The following is a 25588-nucleotide window of genomic DNA, read 5'->3' as shown; positions in this document are numbered from 1 at the left end:
CGGGAAGGTGAACCTGAAAATATTTGCGAGAGCTGGAGCCACCAGCACCTACCATCTGAGCAAAGACGGTCAGAGCACCAGGAGAAGCTTCGAATCCGCTCAAAAGACGGAGCAGCACTCTTGCGCGGGCGAAAGGTTGATGGGGCGAAGACGGGGAGAATGACGATAAAAAAGATGGAAATCAAAGCGGCAAGACATGTCTTTGAGATGTAGACGGTGCTCAACACGATGGAAGAGTGTACTTCATTCCACCATAGCGAACCATGGTTAATGAGCTCATTGAACAGGTGAAGGAGTTGGTAGGTCGGGGAGTGCTGCTCCTCCGAGTCTAGACTTAAGCTCGCTAAGGATCTTTTTAAGGTACTACGGACTAAGGATAGTCACTGTTCAGCTGACGCTGACAGAATGAGAGACAGGGACCCTATATCGAAGATTTCCCGTCCGGAGTTTAGCCGGTTTTAGTTGCCATGACTCACCCCACCACCATCGCCCTCTCAAGCGGCAGTGCGACCTGAATTTGGCCCAGGTCAGCCAGAGAGAAACCCCCCTCGATTCACAACTCGATCACGAAGCATAAACTGTAAAGATGGGCGCACCACGGAAACCCACGCTTCCCTTGCCCGGCAAGGAGAATATTCTCATTACCAGTGCTCTTCCCTACGTCAACAACGTGCCACATCTCGGAAACATCATCGGCAGTGTCTTGGTAATTTTCACCCTGTCGCTTCGCTCACATCAACCCCACGAGAGCACCCCTGTTTCAGCAGGCCGGGCGAGCCATCCACGAATCTCAGTCGCTAATAAGTCCTTTGCAGTCCGCTGACGTATTTGCGCGGTTCTGCCGCGCAAGGGGTCTCTCAACGGTTTATGTCTGCGGTTCTGACCAGTACGGCACCGCGACAGAGACGAAGGCCCTGTCCGAGGGGGTGGATCCGGCGACACTTTGCGCCAAGTATCACGCGATCCACAAGGACATCTACGACTGGTTCAGGATCGATTTCGACGTCTTCGGCCGCACGCCCACGCCCGAGCACACCGAGATCGTCCAGGACATATTCACCCGTCTGTGGAATAACGGCTTCATCGAGCAGCGCGAGACCACCCAAGCCTACTGCCCCACGCACGACTCCTTCCTGGCCGACCGCTATGTTGAGGGCGAATGCAGTCTCTGCCACGACAAGGGTGCTCGCGGTGACCAGGTTTGATTTCCTCCATCGACCAGCATTAACTACCTCCCGCTAATTCAATTCCCAGTGTGACGCATGTGGCAACCTCCTCGATCCTCTGGAGCCGGACTTGGACGCCTCTGGAAATCAAGAGACCAAGGCGACTGGTTGGCTGATCAATCCCCGTTGCAAGCTCGACGGCACCACTCCCGAACGGCGCCAGACCAAGCATCTCTACCTCCGCCTGGATGCCCTGCAGGATGAGATCAAGGAGTGGCTTGCCGAGGCCGAGAAGGGCTGGAGTGCGAACTGCGTGTCCATCACCCACTCCTGGCTCGACCAGGGCCTGAAGCCGCGCGGCATCACAAGAGACCTCAAGTGGGGTGTCCCGAGTATGTTGACAACCATCCACGGTCTCCGTGTTTGACGAGCAAGCCCTTAACCTCGCATCGTGCAGTTCCCACCGGCCTCGACGGTCTGTCGGACAAGGACTACGCCAAGAAGGTCTTTTACGTCTGGTTCGATGCCTGCAGTATGTCAACCTGTCCTCTGCCATGCCATTCCGCAATGCTGACCTGACTAGTTGGGTATCCCTCGATTACCAAAACCTACACGGATGCCGGTAACTCGGAGGGTACGAACTGGGAAAAGTGGTGGAAGAACCCTGACGAAGTCTCACTCTACCAATTCATGGGGAAGGACAATGTTCCGTAAGTGTTTACCCGCAGGGTTAGTTTCGGCCGCAACTAACACCCATTTCAGTTTCCACACCATCATCTTCCCGGCCTCCCAGCTCGGCACTAGGCAAAACTGGACAAAGGTCAAGCACCTGTCCACAACTGAGTATCTCAACTACGAGGGTGGCAAATTCAGCAAGTCTAAGGGCATCGGTGTGTTTGGCAACAATGCCCGCGACACCGGCATCGATCCCGATGTCTGGAGGTACTACCTCTTGTCGAGGCGGCCAGAAACCAGCGACTCGGAATTCAAATGGGAGTAAGTCGAATGCATCCCACGTGTGTTTGTCCGCATTGACTGACCGGCCCTCAACAGAGAATTTGTCGATGCCAACAACAACGACCTGCTCAAGAATCTGGGAAATCTGTGCCAGCGCATCGTCAAGTTCTGCCAAGCCAAGTTGGACGGCGTGGTACCCGAGTATGATGCCTCCAAGTTTCCGGCCCTCCAGCAACATAAGAAAGAGGTGAACAAGCACTTGCAGGAGTACATCGCGGACCTCAAGGCTTTGAAGTTGAGGGCAGGGTTAACCGCCGTCATGAGGTACTTTCCCTCCTGCGTTGCGTAAACGAGCCCCTGGACTGACGTCAATACCAGCATTTCTGCGCTGGGTAATAAGCTATTACAGGACAACAAGCTCAGCAACCAGCTCATTGCTGAGGAACCGGATCGCTGCCGCGCTGTCATCGGCCTTGCTCTGAATCACATCCACCTTTTGGCCAACATCCTATCGCCTTATATGCCGGCTAAAGCCCAGTCCATTCTCAAGCAGCTCGGAGTCAAGGGGGCTAGTGAAGAGGATCAGAAGGCTCCCGCGCACATTCCAGATCACTGGGAGGCGGACGCCCTTAAGCCGGGCCACACGATTGGAACGCCTGAGCTCCTCTTCTCGACCATCCCCGCCGCGAAGATTGAGGAGTGGCGCGATGCGTACGGCGGCGAGGAGCTTCGCAAGCAGAAGGAGCTGGAGGCGGAGAAAGCGGCTGCGAAAAAGGCGGCGCGAGAAAAGGAGAAGGAGAAGAAGAAGCTCAAGAAGGCGGTTGCAGCTCAGGCGTCACAAGCGGCGGAGGGGTCGACTACTACCACCTTGCCTATCCACCCTGCGGTGACTGCTCCAGTTGCCGATGGCACGGCGAAAGGGTCCGAATCGGTCGACCGCGCTGCTAAGGCTAGAGAATAGCAAGCAATGACGCAATGCATAGAGGGTTGAGTTGATGTTTTTAGATTAGACTCGCATCATTTGCTAGCGTGCTGTTTTGGAATCTCAGCCCGTTCTCCCACCCCTACGAACTCATTGCGCGTCTTTGATATCGAATACCTTTGAAATACAAGCCGCTTCAGACGAGCGCTGTGGGTGATCGTAGCCAAAAACGGGAGAAAGCAGTGCCAGAGAGCCATCTCCGGTGAGTCAGCTCGGCCAGCACTTCAATGGTCGTGGCGGACTTTGAATGGCAGAAGTTTGTGGTGGCAGTGTGGCTCGCAATGTTGAGGCAGGGAGTGGGCGACCAAATTGTCCTCCAGAGCGAGAGCCGATATTTTGCCGCTAACTAAATGAACGGTCTCGGTTCCCTATTCATTCTGCTAGCTGACCCGAGTATTTCGGTTGGGCTTCAAAATCTGGCTCGAGTCAGCAGGACTCAAACTCAACCTTCAACATCACCCCTGAGACGGCAACCTGGTTGAGATGGCGCCAACCTTCCCAACCCGTTACTCGGATTCTCCACGGTCGGATATTCTAGAATGGCGCTTCCCAAAACCCTACCATAACCTCACGCTCACGGGGCGGTCTCGCGCAGCATGGCACACGTCATTCATCATCCCGCAGCTCAACCTGCTGCTCGACGCCGGCCTGTGTTTCAACACGCTCCGTCCCAAACACATCTTTCTCACCCACGGACATAGCGATCACACCCTGCTCACGCCCACGTTTATCAAACGCAGTGATCCGCCAGACATCTACTGCCCCGCAGAGATGAATGACGCCCTCAACAACTACCTCAACGCCAAAACGATGCTCAACGAGGGCGGGGGCATCTGGCCGCCCGCGAGCAAATCCCCTTACCACTCTTACGACACCTCGGACTCAGACCCAAACGAAGGCGCGTCAGAAGCACCATCATCCGACCGCTCAAACGGAAACCAGAAGGATGTCCCCAACCCGCCAAAAGTGCACCCCCTCCTCCGAACGCACACAACCCATCCCCTCCAGCCCGGTACCACGGTGCCCCTCCGGCGCCTGCCCCCTCCCCAGTCCTACACGGCCACCGCGTTTGCGTGCGACCACACGGTCCCTTGCCTAGGCTACCTCTTCTGCGCGGTAACCCACAAGCTTAAGCCCGAGTACCGCTCGCTGGCGGGCCCGCAGCTCCGCGCCCTGCGCGAGGACCAGGGCGTCGAAATTACGGCGCCCGTGTCGACGCCCGTGTTTGCCTTTCTGGGCGACACGACGGCCGCGACGCTGGCTGCGGCGCCCGAGTGGCTGGCACAGGGCGGCGTCAAGGTGGTGATTACCGAGTGCAGTTTCCTGTTGGACGAGCACAGGGCGCAGGCGGAGCGGACCAGGCACACGCTCTGGGCGGATCTGGAGGCGGTCGTGAGGCGCTGGCCCGGGACGGTGTTTGTGCTGATGCATTTTAGTATGCGCTACTCGGATGAGGAGGTCAGGCGGTTTTTTATGGAGAGGGATGTGCCTGGAAATGTGGTGGTTTGGGTTGATGGGGACGGGGAAGGGGCAGAGAATGGGGGTTGAGAGGGGGTTTGACGTGCATAGGAGATGTTGTCAAGGCTCTGGATTCGGTACAATTACAACAAAATGCTGATGCCGCATCCTGTCGTTGGCTCAGACAACATGAAATATACACCCACAGCCTCACCGGGAACGAGGGTTAGCCAGGCCCTACAGATCGGATAGATTCTCAAGCTGTGTGCGCCAGCAATTCTTCATGTAGGTTCATGTAGGTGGTAGTTAGGCGATTCGAAATTCCAAGGACAATGACCACCGCCAAGTGGCCTAACAGTCAAGAGCGGTGGTCACCAATCCGGGGCTTTGGGAAGGAGTTTTCGTACCGAGATATCACGATTCACAAGGCGAGTCGAAGCCCCGCCGTCTCCGCGAAGTAAAACACGGGTTTCGTAGCCGGCTACTTCTCTTCGAGCGGCCAAAAACTTTGCCCATCCCCGACGGCATCTACTCGCGGTAGGATATATCGTCATCGAACACGTTGCTGAGGCAGGATGCTCTCGGAGTCCTGGAAGGAGCTGCGACAAGGTCATGCAGCAGGGGGAGTATGAGCGGAAGCTACGCAGTTTGTTTGCTGCCGCGTCTTTGGAGACTTTAGATATTTGGGCAAATTGTTTGTGCCCACAGTCCGTCAACGCGCTTAACGCTCCTGAAGTTGGCCGAGGTAAAGTTCAATTCACTCAAGCACCGTGACAGAGACGCACATGCGCTCGGAACGATGAGTCTATTCCTACTTTAACACGATGGATGCACCACATCAACCGCTAGCCATGGCTACCTATAATTGTTCGCTGCGATGGCCGAAGCACCACAGGTACCCGTCAAGGTTCTCGACGAACGGATCTGAGAGACCCTGTCAGCAGCATTCAGATGACGCAAGTAACAGGTTGGCATGCCGACCTACTCAGATTCAACGAGCTCGATTCCTCTTCCTGCCCATTGCCAGTCCTGCACATGCATGTGTTGCAACTGGTCGGGGGCTCGGGGTCCGTGATGAGGCCCTCGCCCTGCTGGCAACCCCCAACAAGACTCCATAAATCACCCACTAGGCAGAGTTTGAGAAGTTAGCCCGGTTCAGACGAGGGGTCAGATCGAGGTAAGGTAGTTTTTAATCTGCGTACTCATTAGCGGGCCTCAGCGTGCCGTACGAGTTGGTGATGCACAGGTTCATGTCCTGCCAGGTCCTCCCTGTACTGGCCATTCCACCGTTTGCAATCAGCAACCAGTTTGCTAACCGTCCATATACCACTGTGATTTGTGGACGTAATAATGTCAGCCTCACACAGCATGGAACCGAGAATCAAGTAAGGATGAAGATGCGGGAGCATCCCTCGATACATACATTGCTTTTACAGGACTGGTAGAAGCCGCCAGCAGCCGTGGCAACCTCGGCGAGGAGGGCAATGCCCAGTGAAAGGCCGAGTGAAAGCTTCATCGGCGGAATGGTGAATTTGTGCAGGCTGGATATTGATGAGAGAAAGAGCGAAGCTACTGGCAGAGTGCATGTAAATGGAGAGAGTTCCAGACAGCCAGCGCGGAAGTCCTCTGCGATATATACCCCGAGGCCCGACTCCCAGTTCAGCGTCCGATTCACAGACCGCATCTTGTGACGACCAAGATAACTTGAATGTCAAGCTGACCGGCGGACATCTCTCCAAGTCGGAGCTCTCCATAGGGTCTCAGGCTCTCAGCCCCGTTAGCGCTTACACTCTGTCCTGTTGCCTACCTTCGGTACCTTGACATATCAACATCTCCTGACTGACAAAACTGCACAATAACGCTGTTACTCCCGAAACGGCAATCGCTCAGCTACAACCACTTACTGGGTCTTGACAAGCTCACTGCAAGCCGTTGGCCATAGTTAGGGAGTGGGGTCAAACCGTCGAAGCATGCGTACCTGGTCGGCCGTCTCACACCTTTTCGCTTCCCCTGCTGATAGCGTATGCGCTGATTATCACCACAAAGGGGCCAAAGGCAGCGTATCTCGCAGGATCAGCAAAGGAGTTGTGCGGGGGTAATGTTGGCTTCCATGTCGCTCTGAGTTTGGTTGAAATGTCAGCGCTCAGCTAGTTATAATCAGCGACACAGTGTCTGAGCCTCGGAGGTGAATAATAGGGAGCAATTTGTTGTCCGTCCCTCATTTGCAGTTTCCTGAATCCACTCTTAAACGACACAAGCTTTCCCTCCGCTTGAAAACCCGACGTATAGCTTCAGCCCCCCAGGCAATGAAGATGACCATGTCTTCTATCCTCCGAAAACGCAACCCGCTCTGTGCAAAGCCAAGCCCAGAACTGGCAAGAACACCCAACGCCGTGCTTGATGCCAGCCAAAACATATGAATGAAGGAATAAACACCGCCCAGTATGCAAATACCCATGGAGTCGGCCAACCCACACACAACAAGCAACAGAGTCATACACGCCCAATTTCCCAAAGCCCTCCGAATCAGGAGCTCAAACAACCTCCTCCTCAGCCCCCTCGCTCGGCAACCCCCTATACCTCATCTCCAGCACCCATCTCTCATCAAAATCAACCCCCTTCCTCATCTTGGTCCCAGCCTTCTTCCACACCGCCTGGCCCAGTCCCATATCCACCAAAAACAGCTTCCACTCGAGCACCGCATCATCCAGCACCGGCGCCGCCTCCCCATTGCCGTCAAGCACGGTATCCCCATCCCCATTGTCCGCGGCAATCATGGCCTCCAGCAGTCCGCGTTTGGGCGCGCCCACAGCCACCACATACCGCGGCTTGACATACAACCTATTCCCATCCACGACGCAGACCTTTCCCGAGGTGGGATCCACGCCCGACGGCACGTCGACGGCCATGACAAACGCCTCGTTACGGTTGGCCCACTCGATCAGCTCGTAGACGGTCGCCTGGTCGCCGTTTCGGAGTTCCTCGAACGAGACGGCCAGCCCGAGCAGCGCGTCAATGATGAGCATGACGGGCGCCGGGTTGGCCAGGCTGCTGAGCGAGGCGCGCGGCGTGTCGATGGTTAGCATGGGGATGCTGATCTTGCGGATGTGCTCGAAGAAGTCGCCCTTGGTGAAGACGCGGCCGCCGAGGTTGCGGTAGAGGCGGACCTGCTGCTGGACGTCCTCAAACAGATCGCGCTCGCCGCGCTCCAGACCGACCACGCACACCAGCACGTTGATGCCCTTGTTGCGTAGGTGGCGGGCGGCGGCGATGGCGCGGCAGCCGGACTTGTTGTTGCCGGCCAGGACGACGACGGTCTGCGGCGCCGGGCTGCCCGTCGTCTGGTCGACGTTGCCTGCATGACGGACCTTGATGGCTGGGTCAGAGAGAGCAATTAGTGTCACCTCGGCGATGCCGCGGCCTGCGTTCTCCGTCATCATCTCCTCGGTCAGACCGATCTCGTTATGAGCAATGTTCTCGAGGTTGAACATCTGCAGCGCCGAGACAGGCTCGACCCGCCGGTTTGACGGCAGCAGGTAGAGAGCCTGCGGAGCGGCTGGCGTCGGGAGCTGCTTCTTCTTGTCAGCGGTCGCAGTGCGCGACGAAAGTCGACTACTCGGCCGACTCCCCTTGAGAGACTGGGTACGGTAGTGGCTTACACCAGAGTTGACTCTGCTGGGGCCAGACCCTGTCCTGGCCGTTTCGTTAGCTTTGCGCGACTGTGAACGCCTGCCGCCTGCGCCTTTGCTCTCGCCACGGCGAGAGCTCTGTCTGCTTCCCATCCCTAGGTCTCTCCCGCTCAACCGCTCGCTGTTGTTTGGTAGCCCATCGTCAGCTTCGCTGTTCCAGAAGTCATTGGGCGTCTCCTTGGCAACTGGCCTATCCTTAGCTGGCTTGAGAATGGTCGGCGGCATGTCGAGGACATTTTCGGAGTGGTGCAGGTTCTTGCCGCCCGCGGTCCCCGGCTTCGGGCGCGGTACCCGGTTGTGAGACACCAGGCGCTCAGCCTCGTCAATCAAGTCATCCTTCCTCATCTGCTCAAACAGGTTGTGCTTGTCAAACTTGGCTAGACTGCCCTCGAAGTCGAAGTCGCCCATCTCCTGGACGTCAGTAACGTCCTCGGAGGCCCACCCGTTGTCGACGGCCGGCCGGCCCTTGCGGTTTCGTTTAAGTGAGTTGAAAGGTTGGAAGGCTGCTGTGCTTTGCAGTATTGGCGTCTGCCTCCAGCCCTTTCCTCCGCCCGTTGTTTTCACTGCAGGGGCGGGTGACGTCTCAAAGTCCTCCAGCGCCACTGTCTTTGGGTTCCCAGCTTTTCGTTGTCGTCGCTTCTTCTTCTGGCCAACCACTTCGCCGTAGTCGAGGGCAATTTCAGCGCCTTCTTCCTCGGCCGACTCAGCTGTTACACCGCCGGTTCCAAGCTTCAGTCCCTTCAAAGAGGCGGTCACATTTGTAGGCGTCACCTCGCGGGATGTACCGGCGATTTGCACCGAAGGAATAACGACTGGCCCTGGGTCTCGCTTCTCGCTCGTATTAGGCAGCGGATGGAGTTCGGGAACACGACTTGAGGATACCGTGGCGGGAGGCTTTCCCACAGCCAGAATAGCGGGGTCCACGAACACGGCAGGCTGAGACGGTGGCTGCTGCGGAACGGGAGGGGCGGCCTGGACGGCTTGCGGCGGAGGGGCAGCAGGGACCTCGGAGAGATCGGAGATGTCTGTTGAAGGGATGGTGAGGCGGGGTTTCCATTCATTGGTTCCGAGAACCCAGACTGTTCGTTGGCGGCAGGTCAGTAAAGGTATCAAAGTCATGGGCAGTTCCGAGGCGGAACTCACCGTTGCTGAGCGTCAGACCGGCGCCGGCTTCGACAGCACTGATGGTCCCCTTGAGCCGCCGGGGCGGATCACCGCGGACCGTCACCAGCATCTGCAGGCCAATGAATTCGGACGCCATGGCGACGGATTCAAGTGGCGTGGCGGGAATTTGGAGTTGGTGAACCGCCTCGAAGCGAGAAGCGAGCGCCCAGTCGCCGATGTGAATTCAGATGATGGCGTTAAAATGCCGATCCTGCGCCAAACGACGAAAGCTGCCCAGGAACAGCCCGACTGCAAGGCTTCGTCTGGGGAAATTGCCAGGCGCGAGGCGAGACGGCAGATTACGGTGGGGTCGTCGACGTTCGTTGATTCAATCGGCTGTCACAACTTGCAGCTTCATTCTTCTGCTTATCGATAAAGATAACCTAGTCGGTATCGGATAGTCCGGCCTAGGTGCGCCAAAGACCCGACGACTGCCTACACGTAGTTGCAGTATGTGGACCACTGGTCAACGTCACACGAAAACTGAATCTATTCAGACGGTCTTTTGACACCGTCGTTTTCTAGCCAACAGCGTACTCGTTCTACCTTTAACTAAGGATTCATTCATTGCTACTTAGTCTTAGGGTAGGACTCTACAGACACCTATCTTCTATCTTGTCAAGTTCGACAAATCCCGGATAGAATACGGAGTACCTTTGGCCTCGCTGAAGAAGTCCGGCCATCGCAAGACGCCCCTGTCTCTCGTATTCTGAGCCTTCCATGCCATAAGACACTTGTCAATTTATAGCGGCTTGACTCTGGGCTAGGGCAGACGGTTTCGCTCTTTCTTCCTGTAGGTGTAAGAATTGGGTGTTTGCTTGATTAGTTGGCATCCCCCTAATCGCCTACAGCCCCGTCAGTCGCGGCTGGCTGACAGGCGAGTTTCGAAAGCCGGAGGACATACCCGAGAACGACATGCGGCGGTACCTGCCGCGTTTTCAGCCAGACGCTTTTGAGCAAAACTTCAAGCTCGTCGAGGCGGTGGAGCGGATCGCGAACCGCCACGGAGCCAGCGTCGCTCAGCTTACCATCGCCTGGGTTCGTCGCCAGGGTGCGATTCCTTTTCCCCGGTCCACGAAGGTCGAGAGGTTTGTGGAGAACCGCCAGGACTTGCCGTTGACTGAGCAGGACTTGGACGAGATCCAGACGTTGCTGCAGATCCTGCCCGTTGCCGGCGAGCGTTATGGCGGGCAGCATGAAAAGCTCCTTTACCTGCAGGCTCAGGGACAGAAGGAATCATGAAGTGAGAATTACTGCGGTCGGATGGACGATTTGCGAACTTCGCTTCTCGGAAGGGGTCTTGCGATGCGCCGCAAGTATGAAATGGAGAATTCGTAGGGATATCAATTCATATTACCTGTCAACAGATCTGGGAAGGCGTAGCTTTCTGTTGGCCGCCAAGGCAAAGTATTCACCAGGACACGTACGCTCATGGCATGGGTCGACCACGTCATTGGTGAGCGAATCTGTCGTGAAGAGACTCAGCACTACCTCAACGGCCGCGATCGGATGCACAGCGTGGGCGCGTTGGATGGTGTTGGCGTTGACCTCGCTGAGACCGATCCCGCCAATCTGGCCTTCCTTGACGAGCTCGGCCAGAGCATGGGGTCGAAGTTTCAATGGGCACCTTCGGATCGACGCGCGCGCATTCGAAGACGTCGATCTTCTTGACGCCCTCCAGCAGCTTGAGTGCCTCGCCGACCGACGCTCGGATGCCCTCCACTCTTCCATCCGGGGTATGCATCCCGGGGTCGCGTACGCTCCCTTGATGCTGAGGACGACCTTGTCTGGGTCCTCGGGGTGGTTGTCAAAGTAATACTTGAAGCAGCTGCAGCGAGTTCGCGATAGGGGGCCCGTATTGCAGGCTCTGCGCGGCAGAGGATGAGCTCCTACGCGTCTATCGAAAGAGCCGAGTCCGCACACGGCTGCAAGGGAAACTCAGACAGCACACTTACCCCGCTCCAGAAGTTAGCGCCGTGATCCAGTGCGCTTTTCATGACTTTTGCTGCGACCGGGTACTCCGTAAGCGACCAAGGACGAGTCAAGCCTGGGACAATTCTTCAGTGCCAGCCCGATTCAGGTATGTCACCGACCTCAAGTCTTCTAGATTCCGCCGGGGTCTTACCCATCAGTCCAAGAGCAACGGGGCCTACTGCCTTGCAGGCGATGCTGGTGAGAGCTGCTGGTCTGCCCATTGCGCGAGGAGTACTGTGGCGTGCTGAAAGCGGAGGTTTGGCCGGGCGTCTTGGAGATCTTACTTGATGCCTGAAGGATCAGACTGTGGCCAGACCCCGATGATGACAAAGGCACTCTTTGTTCAATTACTGCCCTCATGCTTCTTGCGGTTGTTGGCAGTGTCAGGGGTTAGGACATAGCCACTTATCTCCGGGGAATCTGAAGTTCGACGGACCTCAACTTCAATGCGGCCCGTACCGAAGCTTCGGGCTTGGGACCCATCAAGTTCCCATTTCCCAACCGGGTGTGCCATAGGTTTGGGGGCCGCGGCGTCTCGAAGCGAGGGAGGCGGCGAGTGGCTAACCCCCTTGACCCCGAGCTCCAAGCCTGCGTCACACACCCATCTACTGACCAAGAAAATACCTTATGCGCTCTGCAATGCTGAGATGTCTATATTATGCCAGCCACTTGAGAGCGGCGGCGGCGGCCGTGGGCTACGACACGGGGGGCCATTGAGCGAGATGAAGCATCTCAGGTCCTCTGGAACCTGGTTTAACGGCTTTGTTTTCTGTAGCTCAAAACCTGAGACGATTTCTCGCTGTAATAAAGGAGTTTGCCATACAGGTGCCTGGAGCTGTCAGGGGTTCCATTCGTAGATACAAGCACAGACGAAACTTGTCCCCTCATGCTCTCAACAGTCATTCAACAGTGGCGTGCAACCTATCGTCTACCTGGACTCTCGGGCTTCTCGTCAGTTGGTGAACTAGACGCCGTTGACCCGGTACCTTCCTCGCCGCGCCCTGCCCGCACACCTTTTACAAGTTCAATGAATTTTGTTCTAAATGACAAAGTGCGTTGGTTTGTGTAGATGGTGATCGCTGTCGCAAGATCCAACCGCGTCAACGTGGCTGAACCTCAACAGTGCCTGATAAATTTTGGTTCGTGTCACTAGAGAAATACGTCGGAATCCCATTGCCAGTCAAGTGCCCCTAATATCTGCTTGTACACATCCTGCAACATGCATCCTGATGAGCTAGACTCTCACTCACTGCCAACGCAAAGCCCAGAAGTACTGGAACAATGCCAACTTGCAAACACCAAGAGACATCCACGCAAATATCTCTTGTTGTTCTTATGAGTATACTGTTGCCCACTTGCTCCTAAGCCTTGCACCCCTATCTTTCTTAACATGCAAAGCGTAGTACCCCCATGTAAATCAATGCTCTTTCTCCCCTCCGCCCTGTCCACCAAAAGTGTAGGCGCTGTTTTACCATCCCAAGACAACCGACAGATATGATACACTCCAAAAAGCCGCCTCTTTGCTCCGCAGACGCCAGTCACAGTACTTAACAACACCGTATCATGCAGACACTTCCATCGAAATACCGACCGCTCAACCGTACGCCGCCATGGCCTCCTCCTCATCCTCGTCAAACACAGACACTGGGTTCCTCGCAGACGCCTCGCCCCGCCTTTCCCGCTTGACAGCGTAGCTGGTGATTTGCCCAGCAGCCTTCTTCTTGAGGGCCGACTCGGCGCTGTACAGCTTATTGTAAAAGTCGACGACGCGCGGATGCGCCATGACCTTGCCCTTCTGGAAGTTGAGCACCTGCAGGCCCTCTTTGGTCGTGGCGCGACTGAGCGCGACGTAGGCCTGTCCCTTCTCAAACACCCTGCCGAGATCGACCTTGACGCGCTCCAGCGTCTGGCCCTGGGCCTTGTGGATGGACAGGGCCCACGCCAGGATCAGCGGCACCTGCCTGCGCGCCGCCTGCGTCTCGCCAGTCGGGAGCTGCACCTTCCAGTCTTCGGGAAGGCACAGAATGCGTCGTTGTGTGCCATCGACTGCGTGGAAGGCCACCATCGGGTACTTCTTGTCGTCGCCTTTGGTGGAGGTCTCGAACAGAGCGTTGGTGAATGCGCGGACTCGCCTCTTGGTGTCTGATTCGACATCCGAGGAGTCCTCAAGCCCGTTCTGCAACTCGAACTTGGCCATGGACATAAAGTCGATCACGGTTCCCAGGGAGCCGTTGACGAGCGTGTCGTCCATGTTTTTGATCAGCATGACTTGGGCTCCCTTCTTCAGTTCTATGCTTGGAGGGGCCATCATGTTCGCCAGAAGCCTGTCTCGAATCTTGATGTCACCTTCGTCCACCGCATCATAGCGGTACACCTTTCCAGGCAAGGCGTTCAAGCGCCGCTGGTTCGACGACTCAACCTCCTGCCGAGTGGGAAACCTAAGAGCAACATGGTTAGCTCGACAATTCCATTACAGGGAGGGTCGACTTACAGTTCGGTAACCTCAAGCCCGTCATTGAAGGTTAGCGGCCGGCTGAGAGCCTGAAAACTTCGGATAGTCTCGTCGCTGATTCTCCCGAGACGCATCTCATTCAGCATTCCGGCAAACTCTGCAGATTGTCAGTATGCAGGCTTGGTGGATCAATAAGGCTCGACCTACCTGGGTCTCGCTGGCGGAAGACTTCGGTCAAACCAATGGTGTGATCGATCGACATGCTCCAGGTTGCGGCATCGAAAGCAAACTTGGCCTCTCTCTGCTTGCCGCCCTCAGGGACAGGCGGAAGCTGGAAGAAGTCGCCCGTGATGACCAACTGGATGCCGCCCCAGGGACGGCCGTTGTTCCGGATGATTCGGCCAATTTGGGACAGCTTGTCGAACAGCTCGCCATCGACCATGGATACCTCATCGATGATGAGCGTTTTGACCTTGAGCCACCGAGACTTGGCCTTGGGGTTCCGCCTGATCTTCTTGACCAGCATATTGGTGTCCTCCTTCCCGAGACCAATGCCGGCAAAACTGTGCAAAGTCACGCCGCCGATATTGCACGCAGCGAGGCCTGTGGAGGCCGTGACTGCCAAACGTTCTGGGTCTCGCGCGTATTTCTTCTTGAGTTCCTGGATGATGGCCCGCATCAGCACCGACTTGCCCGTACCGGCAGGACCAGTGAAAAAGACGCTCTGCCCCTCTTCGATAACAAGCTCCTTGACATGTCGCTGCTCGTTGCTGAGCGAAATCGCCGCTGTCTTCGGCCGGTGCGACTTGACAGCCTCCTGCATCTCGTCCAACGAAGCCTCCACTTTCTCGGATTCCTTGAGCTGCGATTTCAGCTGCTTCTTCTGTGCCTTCACCGCGCTGGCAGTGGTATTCCACGGCGCGGACCCCTTTGTTTTGGGTGCCGGCGTGGCAACTTTAGCCCCATACTTCTTCATTAAGCTCTCATCCTCCGGTTCCCGTTTTGCCCAAGGCAGCTGGCGCTTTCTCTTACCCAAAGGGGCCGACTGATCGTCATCCGGGGAGGAACGTTTGGCGGATGTCTGTTGGGGTAAGGCCGCTCGAGGCGCCGGTGGCTGGAGATGCGACGGCGAGGATTGTGACCAGGAGAGCACGCTTGTATTGGTCGCCGGCGGGGGCTCATCTCGTTGTTTGGCCGTAGCCTGCGGTGGCTGGGGAGGGAGCTGAGGCAAGGCGGACACAGATTGGAAGTCGAGTTCGAGGTTGTCGTCGTCTGAGAAATCCGACTCGTGAATGTATACTGCGGAAGCTAAATTGTTGATGTGTGACGCTTTGCTTGGCAATCGGGGGCTGCCAGTCTCTTCCTTGAACGAGTCTGGATTGGTCAAAAGCGAGGCGAGAGACTTGCTGCTGGCGTCGCGAGCGATTGTCGGGGGGACGTTCAATGGGCGGTTTTGCAGTGGCTTACTGGTGCCTGCGGATATTGATGAGCCACCCATGGGTGATGGATTGGGCCTCTTGTTCCACATGTTGGTGATGGTATTCTCTTCGCGTTTTGGTGCGGGCGACGGGCTACTTGATGGGAAAAGCTGTTTCGCCAGGGAAACACCGTGATTAGCTGGCATGCGCGACGGCTGCTTTGCCGCAGCGGCCTTATTGGCCTCGACCGCCCTCCCAAACATTGGACGTGAGAGAACAGTGGAAGTCAATCCAACAGCATGCACGTTTGCTCGGCCTGCACGGCAACCGATGGTCTTATCGAGGGGAAAAGCGGCTCGGCGGAGGGGTAAACTGGAAATCCCAGTCATACAGAGTCAAGGCCGTTGGGGCGAGCTGTCGGCATGTGTAGCTGGGGTCGTGAGTTGCCTTGGAATGAAACATTTGAGAGCACGAAGGCCTGCCCAGTCGCGTCGACATGTCAATCTCGGGCAAACCGCGTCTGCAGTCGAAAACGCGGGGAGTCTGTGCGCGAGGTGGTGCCAAGACACTTAGCCGCCCTCAAAAACTAAGTGCGGTTTGAACCCTAACCCTGCTGCTGGTTCCTACGACTCCAACTCGTCGACGTCTCAGATGACCATCGGCCACTCCAACATCAACTGCGCGATAACTACAAGCTGGGTGTAGGCACCTAATTACGTGCGTATGGACACAATACCGTCACCGGCCTCGCGCGGGAGACGTTCCCGTGGCGTCAATCTTTGTCCGTCATGGTTTCCGAGCACGCGAGGATTCGACCAACCGGGTCCCGTTGTCCCCCACGCAGCAGCCCAGCGAAACAACAGAAAGGGGAATTGTGCATGGGACCCAGTCTTCGTGGCAGATGCAAGTAGCCCAGTATGTCGGGAACTGACTTCATCACATCCAGTCTCGATGTTCACCAAAGGGACACAAGACTGCCAGCAAGATACTTTTTTGGGCTCTTTGTCTGCACCTGGATCACGAGACCAATTCCCGGCCTTGCATGAGAGCTGAGCCCTTGTCCGACGCCGTAGTCTAACGTGGCCCGTGCCGGGCTTCCCAGCTGTGGTTGGATGCCCGGAGCCAGGGTGAAGATGTTTGTCTTGGGCAAGTCCAATCAACAGTCTCTCCACTCTATCCGTACTCGGGGTGAGATTGAGTGTTGAAACGACACCTCACCGCTCCCGCACGGGTTGGGAGGCATTGAGGGGACGGTGTCGGCCCCGTCCATCTTGGCGCACATAGCAGCCCGGAAGGGGACAGTCGAGACCGCCCGTCCGAGGTTGAGAAAGTCTGGGCGGCTCAAAGCATCAGTATATGTGATAGAATCCGTCACAGTCCTGGGCGAATTCGGGCAGGCTTGGCAAAACGATAGAGTCGATGGGCGAGGTCGATACTGTCAGCTTGTCAGATCAAAGCGGTTGTGAATCGAGACGACGCTGGAGAGCGGGGAGTTGATTTCTGAAGGCTCCTGATACATTTGCATGCCTGAGCAGGCTGAAAGGGTCCGGCAGAACCGTGAGACAAGCGACGTTGTGAACGTTCCGAGTCCCGGGTTGCCAGATTACACCGCCTGTATTATCGCGGTGAGTGGCAGGTTGCACCACAGAACGGAACGAGAACACGGCGTGGGATGGCCGGCGCATACTGAGCACTCTCTGGCATTGATAGGGCTGTGAGTAAGCCACCTTTAGCCCAATCCGCAAGTTCGTCGGCGGCGTTCCACCCGAAAATTCGGCTCGGGATGGGAGGCCAATTGGTGAGGCTCCGGGACGGAAAGTCGGCCTGAACGGTACCCGGCTGAGACAGGCTTAGCGTCCTACTGGTTCCCACATACCCCACCGTGGCTTGACGCCAAGCCTCGCTGCAGGGTTGCTGCAAATCCTGGCAAGAAGAACAGAACCTTCGCTTGACGACGGTTCGGATTGTTTCCATATAAACCCACAGGCATTCGCTGCTTGCCCCCAATGGCCATCTGTTTCTGTCGAATTGTTTCCAGATCTTCCGAGGCGCTGGTAACTGCTCAACGCCCGAAACCCTCGCTGCCGTCTTGGCGTTGGTCGCTGTATGCGGCCTTGGCGCTCCTTGCCGTCTTGACTTGGATCGTCCTTTGTATCGTCCCTTCTTCGCCTTATCTTATTCACGTTCTTAGGCCACTTTCGGATACTCCCGTCCCAGGTTTTCAGTTCGCGTCCACGTCTCTTGCCGACATCAAGTCGGCTTGAAAATCTCGTGCTGTCGCCTCTGGATCGGCTCCTCGTGGGATGAGTCAGGATTTCTCGACAGAGATTGGTTAACCAAAGTTGGCACGCTGCCGTATGTTCGCTGAATGTATCAATTGCGGTCCTTCGTCGGGTCGGATTTTGGCACTGGAGGGGACACAGGACAACCCAGACTGGTCGTAGACGGAGGTTGACTTTCGTTTTGTTGCCGAGTGCTTCTGGATCCGACTCCCGGTGACGTCGTTGTTCTGGGCTGTTCCTGATACTCTCGGCATTGGGACGATCTTCCTGGGCAAACCCACTCACCAACCACCTCAGCTCAACTTTCCCGCATCGTCACCTACTCTCACAGCTCTGCCCGCCCGCCCAGAGACAACCACGACAGCCGTGCTGCTGGAAACCCCTACGGCGGGCGAGCCGGCGCTAGACCATGGCGTGGGATCACCTCTCCATCACCAAGCCGCACTTGGTCTACATCATCCTCGGCGGCTTCACGACCCTGTTCATGCTTTGCTCCTCCGTCATCAAGGAGCGCATGTACATCGGCGAAGCCACCGTGGCCACTCTGTGCGGCATCATCTTCGGCCCCCATGGCGCCAACCTCATCGACCCGGAATCATGGGGCAGCGTCGACATCACCACCCTCGAGTTCTCCCGCATCGTCCTGGTCGTGCAGTGCTTCGCCGTCGGCGTCGAACTGCCCAAGTACTACATGGAGAAGCACTGGAAATCCGTCACATACCTTCTGGTGCCCGTCATGACGTTCGGCTGGCTTATCACCAGTCTGTTCGTCTGGTGGCTCATTGAGCCGCTGAACTTCCTCGAGAGCCTCGTCGTGGCCGCCTGTATCACGGCCACAGACCCCGTTCTCGCCTCATCCGTCGTGGGCAAGGGGAAGTTTGCTAAGAGGGTCCCCAAGCACCTGCGCGACCTGCTCTCGGCCGAGTCGGGCTGCAACGACGGCATGGCCTTCCCCTTCATCTACCTGTCCCTGTATCTCATCCTTGACAAACAGAGCGCCAAGAACGTCTCGTTCCACTGGATAGTCTACACCATCCTGTACGAGTGTGTCTTCGGTGCCGTGTATGGCTTCGTCATCGGCTACCTCGCCCGCCACGGCATCAAGTACGCCGAGAAGCGCGAGCTCATCGACAGGGAGAGCTTCCTCGTCTTCTACTTCGTGCTGGCCTTGTTCTGCGCCGGGTCCGGCAGCATCCTCGGCCTCGACGATCTCCTTGTCGGCTTCGCTGCTGGCGTCGGCTTCTCCAACGACGGCTGGTTCACCCAGAAGACGGAAGAGTCCCACGTCTCCAACGTCATCGACTTGTTGCTCAATCTGGCCTACTTTGTCTACTTTGGCACCATCATACCGTGGAACGAGTTCAACGACGCCGCCATTGGCCTGCAGGCCTGGCGACTCGCCGTCCTCGCCATCTTCGTCATTCTCTTCCGCCGGATTCCCATCATGCTCGCCCTGAAGCCCGTCATTCCCGACATCAAAACATGGCGCGAAGCCCTCTTCGCTGGTCACTTCGGGCCCATCGGAGTCGGTGCCATCTTCGTCGCAATGCTCGCACGGGGAGAGTTGGAGCACCATGACACCGTCCCTCTTCCGGAGCTGCCACCGCCCGGCTCCGAGCACTATACGGTGATTGTGCTTGTTTGGCCCATTGTTGCATTCATTGTAGTCGCCTCCATCATTGTCCACGGCTCTTCGATTGCCGTCTTCACGCTGGGCAAGCACATCAACACTTTGACCATCACCATGTCGTACACGCAGGCCAACGAGGATGGCCCTACTTGGATGAATCGGCTGCCTCGTATTTCGTCGCAGTCGCGCTCGCAGGCAAGGACCATGTCCGATACGGAGGTTGACGAGATGAAACTGCCCGAGTTTCCGCCGGGGACCCTGCCGCCCGTCGGCCTCCCTGGAAATTTCCTGCGCCGTCAGAGGGAGGAGGATAACAGCAGACAGGGAAGTAGGTCGTCCTCGTTGGCTGCACGACGCCGGAAGAAGAAGTGGGATGATGGCATCGGACCAGGCGGCCCCATCAGCCAGTCAGCCATTTTCCCTCAGCGCCGCAGCCAAAGCGCACCTCTCTCACCCGAACTCCTACGCGGCAGCACCGATCAACCCCAACCAGATGAGACACCGATATCACCGACTGGGCCTGTGACACCTGGCATTATTAACGAAAAGGAGCCGGACCAGCAGTCCTCCGCCGAGGCATCCATAAAGTCAGCCGCTCCCGCCGAGGCTCCTCCCGCTCCCCCCAGCGAGGAACGAAGGGGACCCGTCGAGGTTTACGATGAGGGCGATAATATCATCACTGAAAACCGCGAGGGCGACGTGCTTGCGGTTTCCCCGACGCACACTAGAGAAAACGTTACGGACCAGGCCAAGGAACTTGCGTGCAAGTTGAAATCGGAAGCGGGGCCTTCTGGCTGGACTTATGATTCCTTGAAGAAGAGAGTGATGCACTGGCGTGAGGCAGAGCTGGCGAAGAGGAAAGAAGGGAGCAAGCCAGCGAGGAAAGGAGCACCGGCCCGGGCGTTTCAGTTCGGCAACACGGTATGTCCCTCGCCAAGCCCCCTTGCTTCGACTTTAGCCTGTGCTAACATTTTGAACAGATCATTGTGGAGAACGAAGACGGCGAGGTTATCAAGAAATACGACTTGCCAACGCAGAAACCTCAACCTGATTGGAAGCCTCAAGGTCTGAAGTACATGGGCATGGGTGTCTTCGCCAAGACAGCGGAGACTGGCGAACCGTCGACGGCTGGCGAGTCCTCGGCACGGAAGCCGCGTAAGAAGACCGCTGAGCAAGACGAGGAAGACGACAGGCACATCCGGTTCACCATCGGCGGCGTTGGCCGGCGGCTGACCAAGGAGGATTTCATCCATGAGCTACGGAAACTCGACAAGCCCACGCGCCGTGATGTTCTGGACAAGTCGGACGCATCGCAAGGCCTTAAGGAGGTCGCCAAGCTCGACGCTGAGCCGCAAACCGCTGAGACCCCGGGCTTGTCGACGACTGTCAGCAGAAAAGACTACGCTCTTGCCCCGACGTCTGCCGCCGCAGCGCCAGAGCCGGAAGCGACTGGCAGCCAGGCCGCATCGAGGTCGTCTTCCCCGAAGAAGGCGACGTCACCGACCGAGAAGGCGAGGGGCGGGGACTTGCCGGAGACGGAGGTGGAGCGCAGGCGGCGCCTGGCAGCTTTGCAGGGTGTGGCTGGCGGTGGCGGTGGTGATGACGATGACGACGAGCACGCCGAGACGGCTGCGGAACGGCGCCGTAGAGAGGCTGCCCTGGGCATGGCGCCGCACGGGGACGGGGAGGATAGTGACGATGACGATACCCCGAGAGTGCCGCCTTCGAGATCGATTCGGTTTGCGGATGTCCCTGATCGGGGGAGGTCGTTGGAGTGAGGGAGTCTGTGAGTAATAAGCGGGTGACTTCGATGTTGCATGGCATGGCATTGTACTTTTTTGGAGTTGGGGCTTCTCTCAGTAAGTTGTTCATTGGCATGGTGCGGAAGATGGCTTACTTTTGGCATTTGGGTTACTGAAGCGAGGAACAGAATTTGTTGGGTAGATTTGAAGTGAAAACGCATGAGGTAGATGAAACGTTCATGATGTTTGTGTTGACCTCTCGCGCTGTACTGGCCTCGGCCCCCAGTCAAGCCACCCGTCAAGAAAGATTCATTCATCTTAGGTATATGAGATAATGAGTTAGCATGTGTTTTCAGCAATTCAATTGTCTGAGAGAATCCATTGCTCTGATTGTGGGTGTGCCTTTATTCAAAGCACACACCTCCAAGGCTGTACCAGACCTTGTACAATACATGTGGGGCAAGTACCTGGCCATCGCTCATGTTTACTGAACCGAATCAGTCTGCTCCCCTCAGCTGACTTTGACGGACATATTGCCGCCAGCTGATGTAATGTCGACTTGAGGCTCTCGCTCTGCGTAAGTACAAGTCCAGCCAAAATTCATGATATTTTCTTTCCGCACGCTGGCAATACCATATTCTCACTTCCGCTCAGGCAGCTCCAATTTGGCCTTCCACGACTCGGCGAGAGCATCCAGCTCCTTGGTACTCCGGATCCCCGTCCCCAGCCTGCCCACGTCATCTCCGTCGTCGCGGAACCGCACATCATAAGTCAGCACCGCAACAGTGGACGACTTCCACAGCGGCAAGCCCGGCGTCCGCGCGCTCTTGATCATGATGATGACGACGAACACGATCGTGATGAATTGCACGACAAGCGGCAGGGTGATCCACGCCCACTCGACCTCAATAAACACCTCGGGGACGAGGCTCTGCCCGACGGCCGCGACGTTGTAGCTGGAGCGCAGCTGATCGGTCATGCTGTCGACCATGGCAAGCACCGTCTGGGCAATGTCACCCGATCGAAACGCGTCCCCCATGCCCTGACGCGGGGAGGCGGCCACCCCTTCGTAGATGATGCCGCTGAAGCGGTTCGATGTGAACAGCAGCTGGAGGGCTGCGAGATCCGAAACCGCAACCCTCAAGAGCGGGAGCCCGCTCTGGTTGAAGCTCAGAAGATTAGACTTGGTATCGTTTTCAGGCGAGGTTAAGAAGCCCGGATCAAGGCGGATGCGTTCCCAATGGCCGACGTTCAGGATCTGGCCCGAGGATGACAAGTTCGAGTAGCTGTAAGCCGCCAGCGCGATGTCGCATTCGACGATTGTCATGTTATCAGGGGAGAAGCGAAAGCTGGTGGTATTGACAGGTACTCTGAACACCCCGATGCGGACGATATCGGGATGCATTTTCGTAATGTTCGCCGGATTCAAAAGATTGATGGCGCTGACGCTGACCACTGTTTGCCAAGACGTGGCCGAATAAGGGGCGGGTAGTCTAACACCGCCTGGAGTGGTGAGGTTCCCGTCCAGCGGTGAGTTAGCCGAGACGTTCCACGTCGCAGACGCGTTGGGATGGAGGCGGATAGTCGCCTCGGTCACGTCGGCGCAAGTGCTGGTAAACCCAAGCGAGTAATAGGTGCCATTCCACTGGCAATTGGAGGTGCAGTTGAAAACAGCAGGCGATCCAAGATTGTACAGACCTCGGTACACGGCTCCCTGCATCGACAAGTCCATGGTGGAAGCTGAAAAGTTGAGCAGCATCAGCAACGACCCATTATAGGTATGACACATTCCAGGTAAATCACAGAGGAACTTACGTGCGACATTGAAGTCTGCACCGTAGATTCGTCTTGCTCCGCTGTCGTAGGTGTGTGCCAGCCCAAGCAGGGCGCCGCTGTCCTTGGCAACATCGCGTGATTCAAAGGTGACGGTTTGCTGAACGAAGACATCGAACATCGAAGACAGCAGCACTACGACGGCACCGACGCTCGCCAGCCCCAACGGTCGTTTGGCCAGGAGGACAAGCGACCCCAATGGCCCTCGTCCCGCTTCCTCGATCAGGTCCAGATCGGTCAGTTTGCGCGGTGATTTCCGGAAGTGCAGCCATTTGTACTGGCTGAGGCATGCGCCGAGGGCGAGAGCTGCCGCCATGTTGGCACCCGTGGAGAAGATAGCGATGGTCGCCGTGATGCTGAGGAACCCGCCGTGCCAGTCGCTTTGCGGCCGATCTTGGTAGGCGAGGAGAATGGTGACGATGCTGATCATGCACCCAATACTGAACACCAGGGAGAGCAGCTCCCACCGCCACCCCAGTATTGACGGCCGAGGCCGCACATCAGCCGGTTCCTCATCGCTATGGAAGGCCTCCTCCGTCCACAGCGCTCCAGATTTGGCGGTATAAAATCCTGTCGGATGGTCGTCGCCTTGGTGCATAGGATAGGTCTGCAGAGCGTCGGCCTCCATCGTCGAGTACCGAGTTCGGTCGTGCGACGTGACACTGGACGGAATGAGCTTGCCGACGAGGCGGCGACGGGAGTCAGCTCTTTACAGTCCATGCTACCATGGCAGCCTGGCTCTGCCATACCTATCGGAATTCGAGGAAGAATTGTGTTGGCACCGTTGGGGGCTGAAAAAGCGTCCCAAGTCTGGATTGGGCAATGACCTGCACCGCACCTGCAGGTAAGATGGTCTGGCTGAAACGCGCAAACTTTCAAAGTCTGCGATAACCCCGGCTGAGCGCGTATTCTCGAACACTTATTCGACGGCTACACGTTACCGAGTCTCGCTCGACGCCGCGCATTTTGTCGTCCGGGTAAGTGTATTCCGTAAAGTGACCGATAATATGGTGTACGGATCCGTACACCTATTCCAAAACGTCGATTGCTCAGCTCGAATCACGTTTTGACAAGCTCATCTAGCACGAGCTGGGCATGAACGCCTAGAGGTGCCGCACTGCCATGGTGGATTCTGAGGCATGCTGACTGCTGTGCGACACGAGAACCATGCTTCGTTTCCCAATGCATGATGGATTGGCAAGCTGCGCCGTCTCATTGCAGAACTGCCGTGTGATTAGTGCTGACTGTGCTCTTGGGCTACGAAATAACGTTACTACTCGTCGCTCGCCCATTGGCGGCTGGCCAGATCGGTAATCTCGAAGCTCCAGACGAGTAACTATCTGTGCATGTTTTGCTCATTGTGTGGCAACTGCTTCGATTTCGAGTCCGAAACCTGATGTGAAGGATGCTGTCTTGGACGGCGACAACTGAGGGCAGAGAGATCTTTTGTTGGACTTGAGAGACTCGTGAAGTTTCACTGCATTGGTGTCATAGCGTCGCATTTCTTGGCATTGATGTGCTCTCCAGGCTGTTCCTCAATGGATAGAGTACAGCCTTGAATAATTGTTAGCGCAAAACCATAAACAGGCGTCCCTAGCATAATTCAAAAACGTCCATTCCGCTTTAATAGCCATTCGTTCAATTATAACAAGCAAACCGAATGTAGAGGAAAGTTTATCTTCATTCTCAGTCTTTTAATATCTTTTTATGCGTCATAATACGCCGTTCTACGGTACCGTGGAGTTTGAGTTTCTAGGAAGACTTCGTCGCCAAAGTCAGACGCTAACAGTCATTCCGGCGGGACTGTACGGATTACTTGTATAGTGCATTGAACTAAGCAGCATCCTGGTGGCGCGGCTCGCGCGGCAACTCACCTAGCGGCCAAAGGCCCGGAGCTGTGAAACGCCGCTGGCATTACGTCAAAGGGACCCCGCACCCGTTCCGGGTCATCTTCCTGGCCAACTACACTGTACGTGTACCTCCTTTCTTCTAACGACATCTTCAGCAAACCCAGTAAAGACACCGTTGAACGCAGATAGGCAGAACGCCATGTCGGCTCAAGACTACTACAACTCGCAGCAAGGCCAGGGCTACGGCAATCCCGGCCAGCAAGGCTACGGCCAACAGGCTCCCTACGGCGGGCAGGGACAGCCTCCTCAGCACTACCCGCAACAGGCTCGTTACCCCGATATCTGACGGCCTGCCCAAGGAATCTCCGCTAACCACCCTACCCTCTACAACAGCAGCAGGGAAACTACCAGTATCCCCCAAACCAACAGTACCAACCGCAAGGCCCTCCGCAGAACTTCCACTCTCCTCCTCCGCCCCACCACCACCACCAGCAGCAGCAGCAGCAACAGCAGCAATACCCTCCCCAGTCCCACTACCAGCAGCAGCAGCCCTACGGCGGCGCCCTTCATGGCAGCTCACCCTACCCATCCGCTCCTCACCAGGGACAAGGCCAATACAACCCTCCGTACCAGCAGCAGCACGGAGGCGGACAGCCAGGATACGGCGCACCACCACCGGGCCAGCATGACAGCCGCGGCAGCAGCATGATGGGCGGCGGGCTGCTAGGCGCGGCCGCCAGCGCGCTGCTCGGGGGCGGACATGGCGGACACGGAGGCGGAGGACATGGAGGCGGAATTGGCGGCGGCGGGGCGTTCAACCCGGCGACTGCTGCGGCCGGTATGCTAGGCGGCGTTATGGGAGGGGGCAAGCACAAGAAGGAGAAAAAGCACAAGGACGAGAAGTACAAAAAGGAGAAGAAGCATCACAAGCGCAAGGGGTCCGGTTCGGGGTCGAGTGGCAGCTCTGATAGCGATTCAGATTAAACATAGG

At 56.8% G+C, this 25588-nt stretch overlaps 11 protein-coding genes across 11 annotated transcripts; 7 read left to right on the top strand and 4 right to left on the bottom strand.

The window, feature by feature from the left end:
- The first annotated feature begins 507 nt into the window (after positions 1-507).
- On the top strand, positions 508-3185 carry N657DRAFT_645439 (methionyl-tRNA synthetase). Its single transcript, XM_062792948.1, has 8 exons — positions 508-706; positions 816-1199; positions 1255-1558; positions 1624-1698; positions 1750-1876; positions 1929-2162; positions 2220-2447; positions 2502-3185. Exons 1-8 carry the CDS (start codon positions 587-589, stop codon positions 3082-3084), a joined length of 2055 nt encoding a protein of 684 aa, XP_062647613.1. The 5' UTR covers positions 508-586; the 3' UTR covers positions 3085-3185.
- A 309-nt stretch (positions 3186-3494) lies between these two features.
- N657DRAFT_645438 (uncharacterized protein) lies at positions 3495-5056 on the top strand. Its single transcript, XM_062792947.1, has one exon. It carries the CDS (start codon positions 3589-3591, stop codon positions 4651-4653), a length of 1065 nt encoding a protein of 354 aa, XP_062647612.1. The 5' UTR covers positions 3495-3588; the 3' UTR covers positions 4654-5056.
- On the bottom strand, positions 4795-5231 carry N657DRAFT_430024 (uncharacterized protein). The gene has a single exon (XM_062787335.1). The coding sequence runs from the start codon at positions 5175-5177 to the stop codon at positions 4935-4937; it is 243 nt and encodes an 80-aa protein (XP_062647611.1). The 5' UTR covers positions 5178-5231; the 3' UTR covers positions 4795-4934.
- Positions 5232-5422: 191 nt separating this feature from the next.
- N657DRAFT_680958 (uncharacterized protein) lies at positions 5423-5815 on the bottom strand (the record flags this gene model as incomplete). Its single annotated transcript, XM_062796337.1, has 3 exons — positions 5423-5487; positions 5549-5673; positions 5766-5815. 3 exons carry the CDS (start codon positions 5813-5815, stop codon positions 5423-5425), a joined length of 240 nt encoding a protein of 79 aa, XP_062647610.1.
- A 1282-nt stretch (positions 5816-7097) lies between these two features.
- N657DRAFT_656172 (YjeF N-terminal domain-like protein) lies at positions 7098-9513 on the bottom strand (the record flags this gene model as incomplete). Its single annotated transcript, XM_062794672.1, has 2 exons — positions 7098-9331; positions 9396-9513. 2 exons carry the CDS (start codon positions 9511-9513, stop codon positions 7098-7100), a joined length of 2352 nt encoding a protein of 783 aa, XP_062647609.1.
- A 639-nt stretch (positions 9514-10152) lies between these two features.
- Positions 10153-10745, top strand: N657DRAFT_645436 (uncharacterized protein). The gene is made up of 2 exons (XM_062792946.1): positions 10153-10209; positions 10308-10745. Exon 2 carries the CDS (start codon positions 10332-10334, stop codon positions 10656-10658), a length of 327 nt encoding a protein of 108 aa, XP_062647608.1. The 5' UTR covers positions 10153-10209; positions 10308-10331; the 3' UTR covers positions 10659-10745.
- Positions 10746-13166: 2421 nt separating this feature from the next.
- N657DRAFT_429633 (uncharacterized protein) lies at positions 13167-13853 on the top strand. Its single transcript, XM_062787334.1, has one exon. The coding sequence runs from the start codon at positions 13316-13318 to the stop codon at positions 13754-13756; it is 441 nt and encodes a 146-aa protein (XP_062647607.1). The 5' UTR covers positions 13167-13315; the 3' UTR covers positions 13757-13853.
- A 507-nt stretch (positions 13854-14360) lies between these two features.
- On the top strand, positions 14361-14609 carry N657DRAFT_533159 (uncharacterized protein; the record flags this gene model as incomplete). Its single annotated transcript, XM_062787751.1, has 1 exon — positions 14361-14609. A coding segment is annotated over one exon (249 nt), but the record flags the coding sequence as incomplete, so codon positions are not given.
- A 3342-nt stretch (positions 14610-17951) lies between these two features.
- N657DRAFT_690491 (uncharacterized protein) lies at positions 17952-20950 on the top strand (the record flags this gene model as incomplete). Its single annotated transcript, XM_062797051.1, has 2 exons — positions 17952-20093; positions 20153-20950. 2 exons carry the CDS (start codon positions 17952-17954, stop codon positions 20948-20950), a joined length of 2940 nt encoding a protein of 979 aa, XP_062647605.1.
- Positions 20951-21554: 604 nt separating this feature from the next.
- Positions 21555-23712, bottom strand: N657DRAFT_656169 (uncharacterized protein; the record flags this gene model as incomplete). Its single annotated transcript, XM_062794671.1, has 3 exons — positions 21555-22654; positions 22730-23258; positions 23689-23712. 3 exons carry the CDS (start codon positions 23710-23712, stop codon positions 21555-21557), a joined length of 1653 nt encoding a protein of 550 aa, XP_062647604.1.
- A 1084-nt stretch (positions 23713-24796) lies between these two features.
- Positions 24797-25581, top strand: N657DRAFT_680952 (uncharacterized protein; the record flags this gene model as incomplete). Its single annotated transcript, XM_062796336.1, has 2 exons — positions 24797-24926; positions 25040-25581. 2 exons carry the CDS (start codon positions 24797-24799, stop codon positions 25579-25581), a joined length of 672 nt encoding a protein of 223 aa, XP_062647603.1.
- Between the last annotated feature and the right edge of the window lie 7 nt (positions 25582-25588).

Source organism: Parathielavia appendiculata (assembly GCF_033297405.1).
Source record: "Parathielavia appendiculata strain CBS 731.68 unplaced genomic scaffold N657scaffold_6, whole genome shotgun sequence".
NCBI classification, from domain to species: Eukaryota; Fungi; Ascomycota; class Sordariomycetes; order Sordariales; family Chaetomiaceae; genus Parathielavia; species Parathielavia appendiculata.
This window is presented reverse-complemented; position numbering and strand designations above follow the sequence as displayed.

Bases quoted from the DNA above. Each gene is read 5' to 3' on its own strand.
- N657DRAFT_645439 (XM_062792948.1), top strand. From the start codon at position 587: ATGGGCGCACCACGGAAACCCACGCTTCCCTTGCCCGGCAAGGAGAAT. The intron at 1,559-1,623 runs GTATGTTGACAA...CGCATCGTGCAG, and splicing joins CCTCAAGTGGGGTGTCCCGA to TTCCCACCGGCCTCGACGGT. The intron at 2,448-2,501 runs GTACTTTCCCTC...CGTCAATACCAG, and splicing joins GGGTTAACCGCCGTCATGAG to CATTTCTGCGCTGGGTAATA.
- N657DRAFT_645438 (XM_062792947.1), top strand. From the start codon at position 3,589: ATGGCGCCAACCTTCCCAACCCGTTACTCGGATTCTCCACGGTCGGAT.
- N657DRAFT_430024 (XM_062787335.1), bottom strand. From the start codon at position 5,177: ATGACCTTGTCGCAGCTCCTTCCAGGACTCCGAGAGCATCCTGCCTCA.
- N657DRAFT_645436 (XM_062792946.1), top strand. From the start codon at position 10,332: ATGCGGCGGTACCTGCCGCGTTTTCAGCCAGACGCTTTTGAGCAAAAC.
- N657DRAFT_429633 (XM_062787334.1), top strand. From the start codon at position 13,316: ATGGACAGGGCCCACGCCAGGATCAGCGGCACCTGCCTGCGCGCCGCC.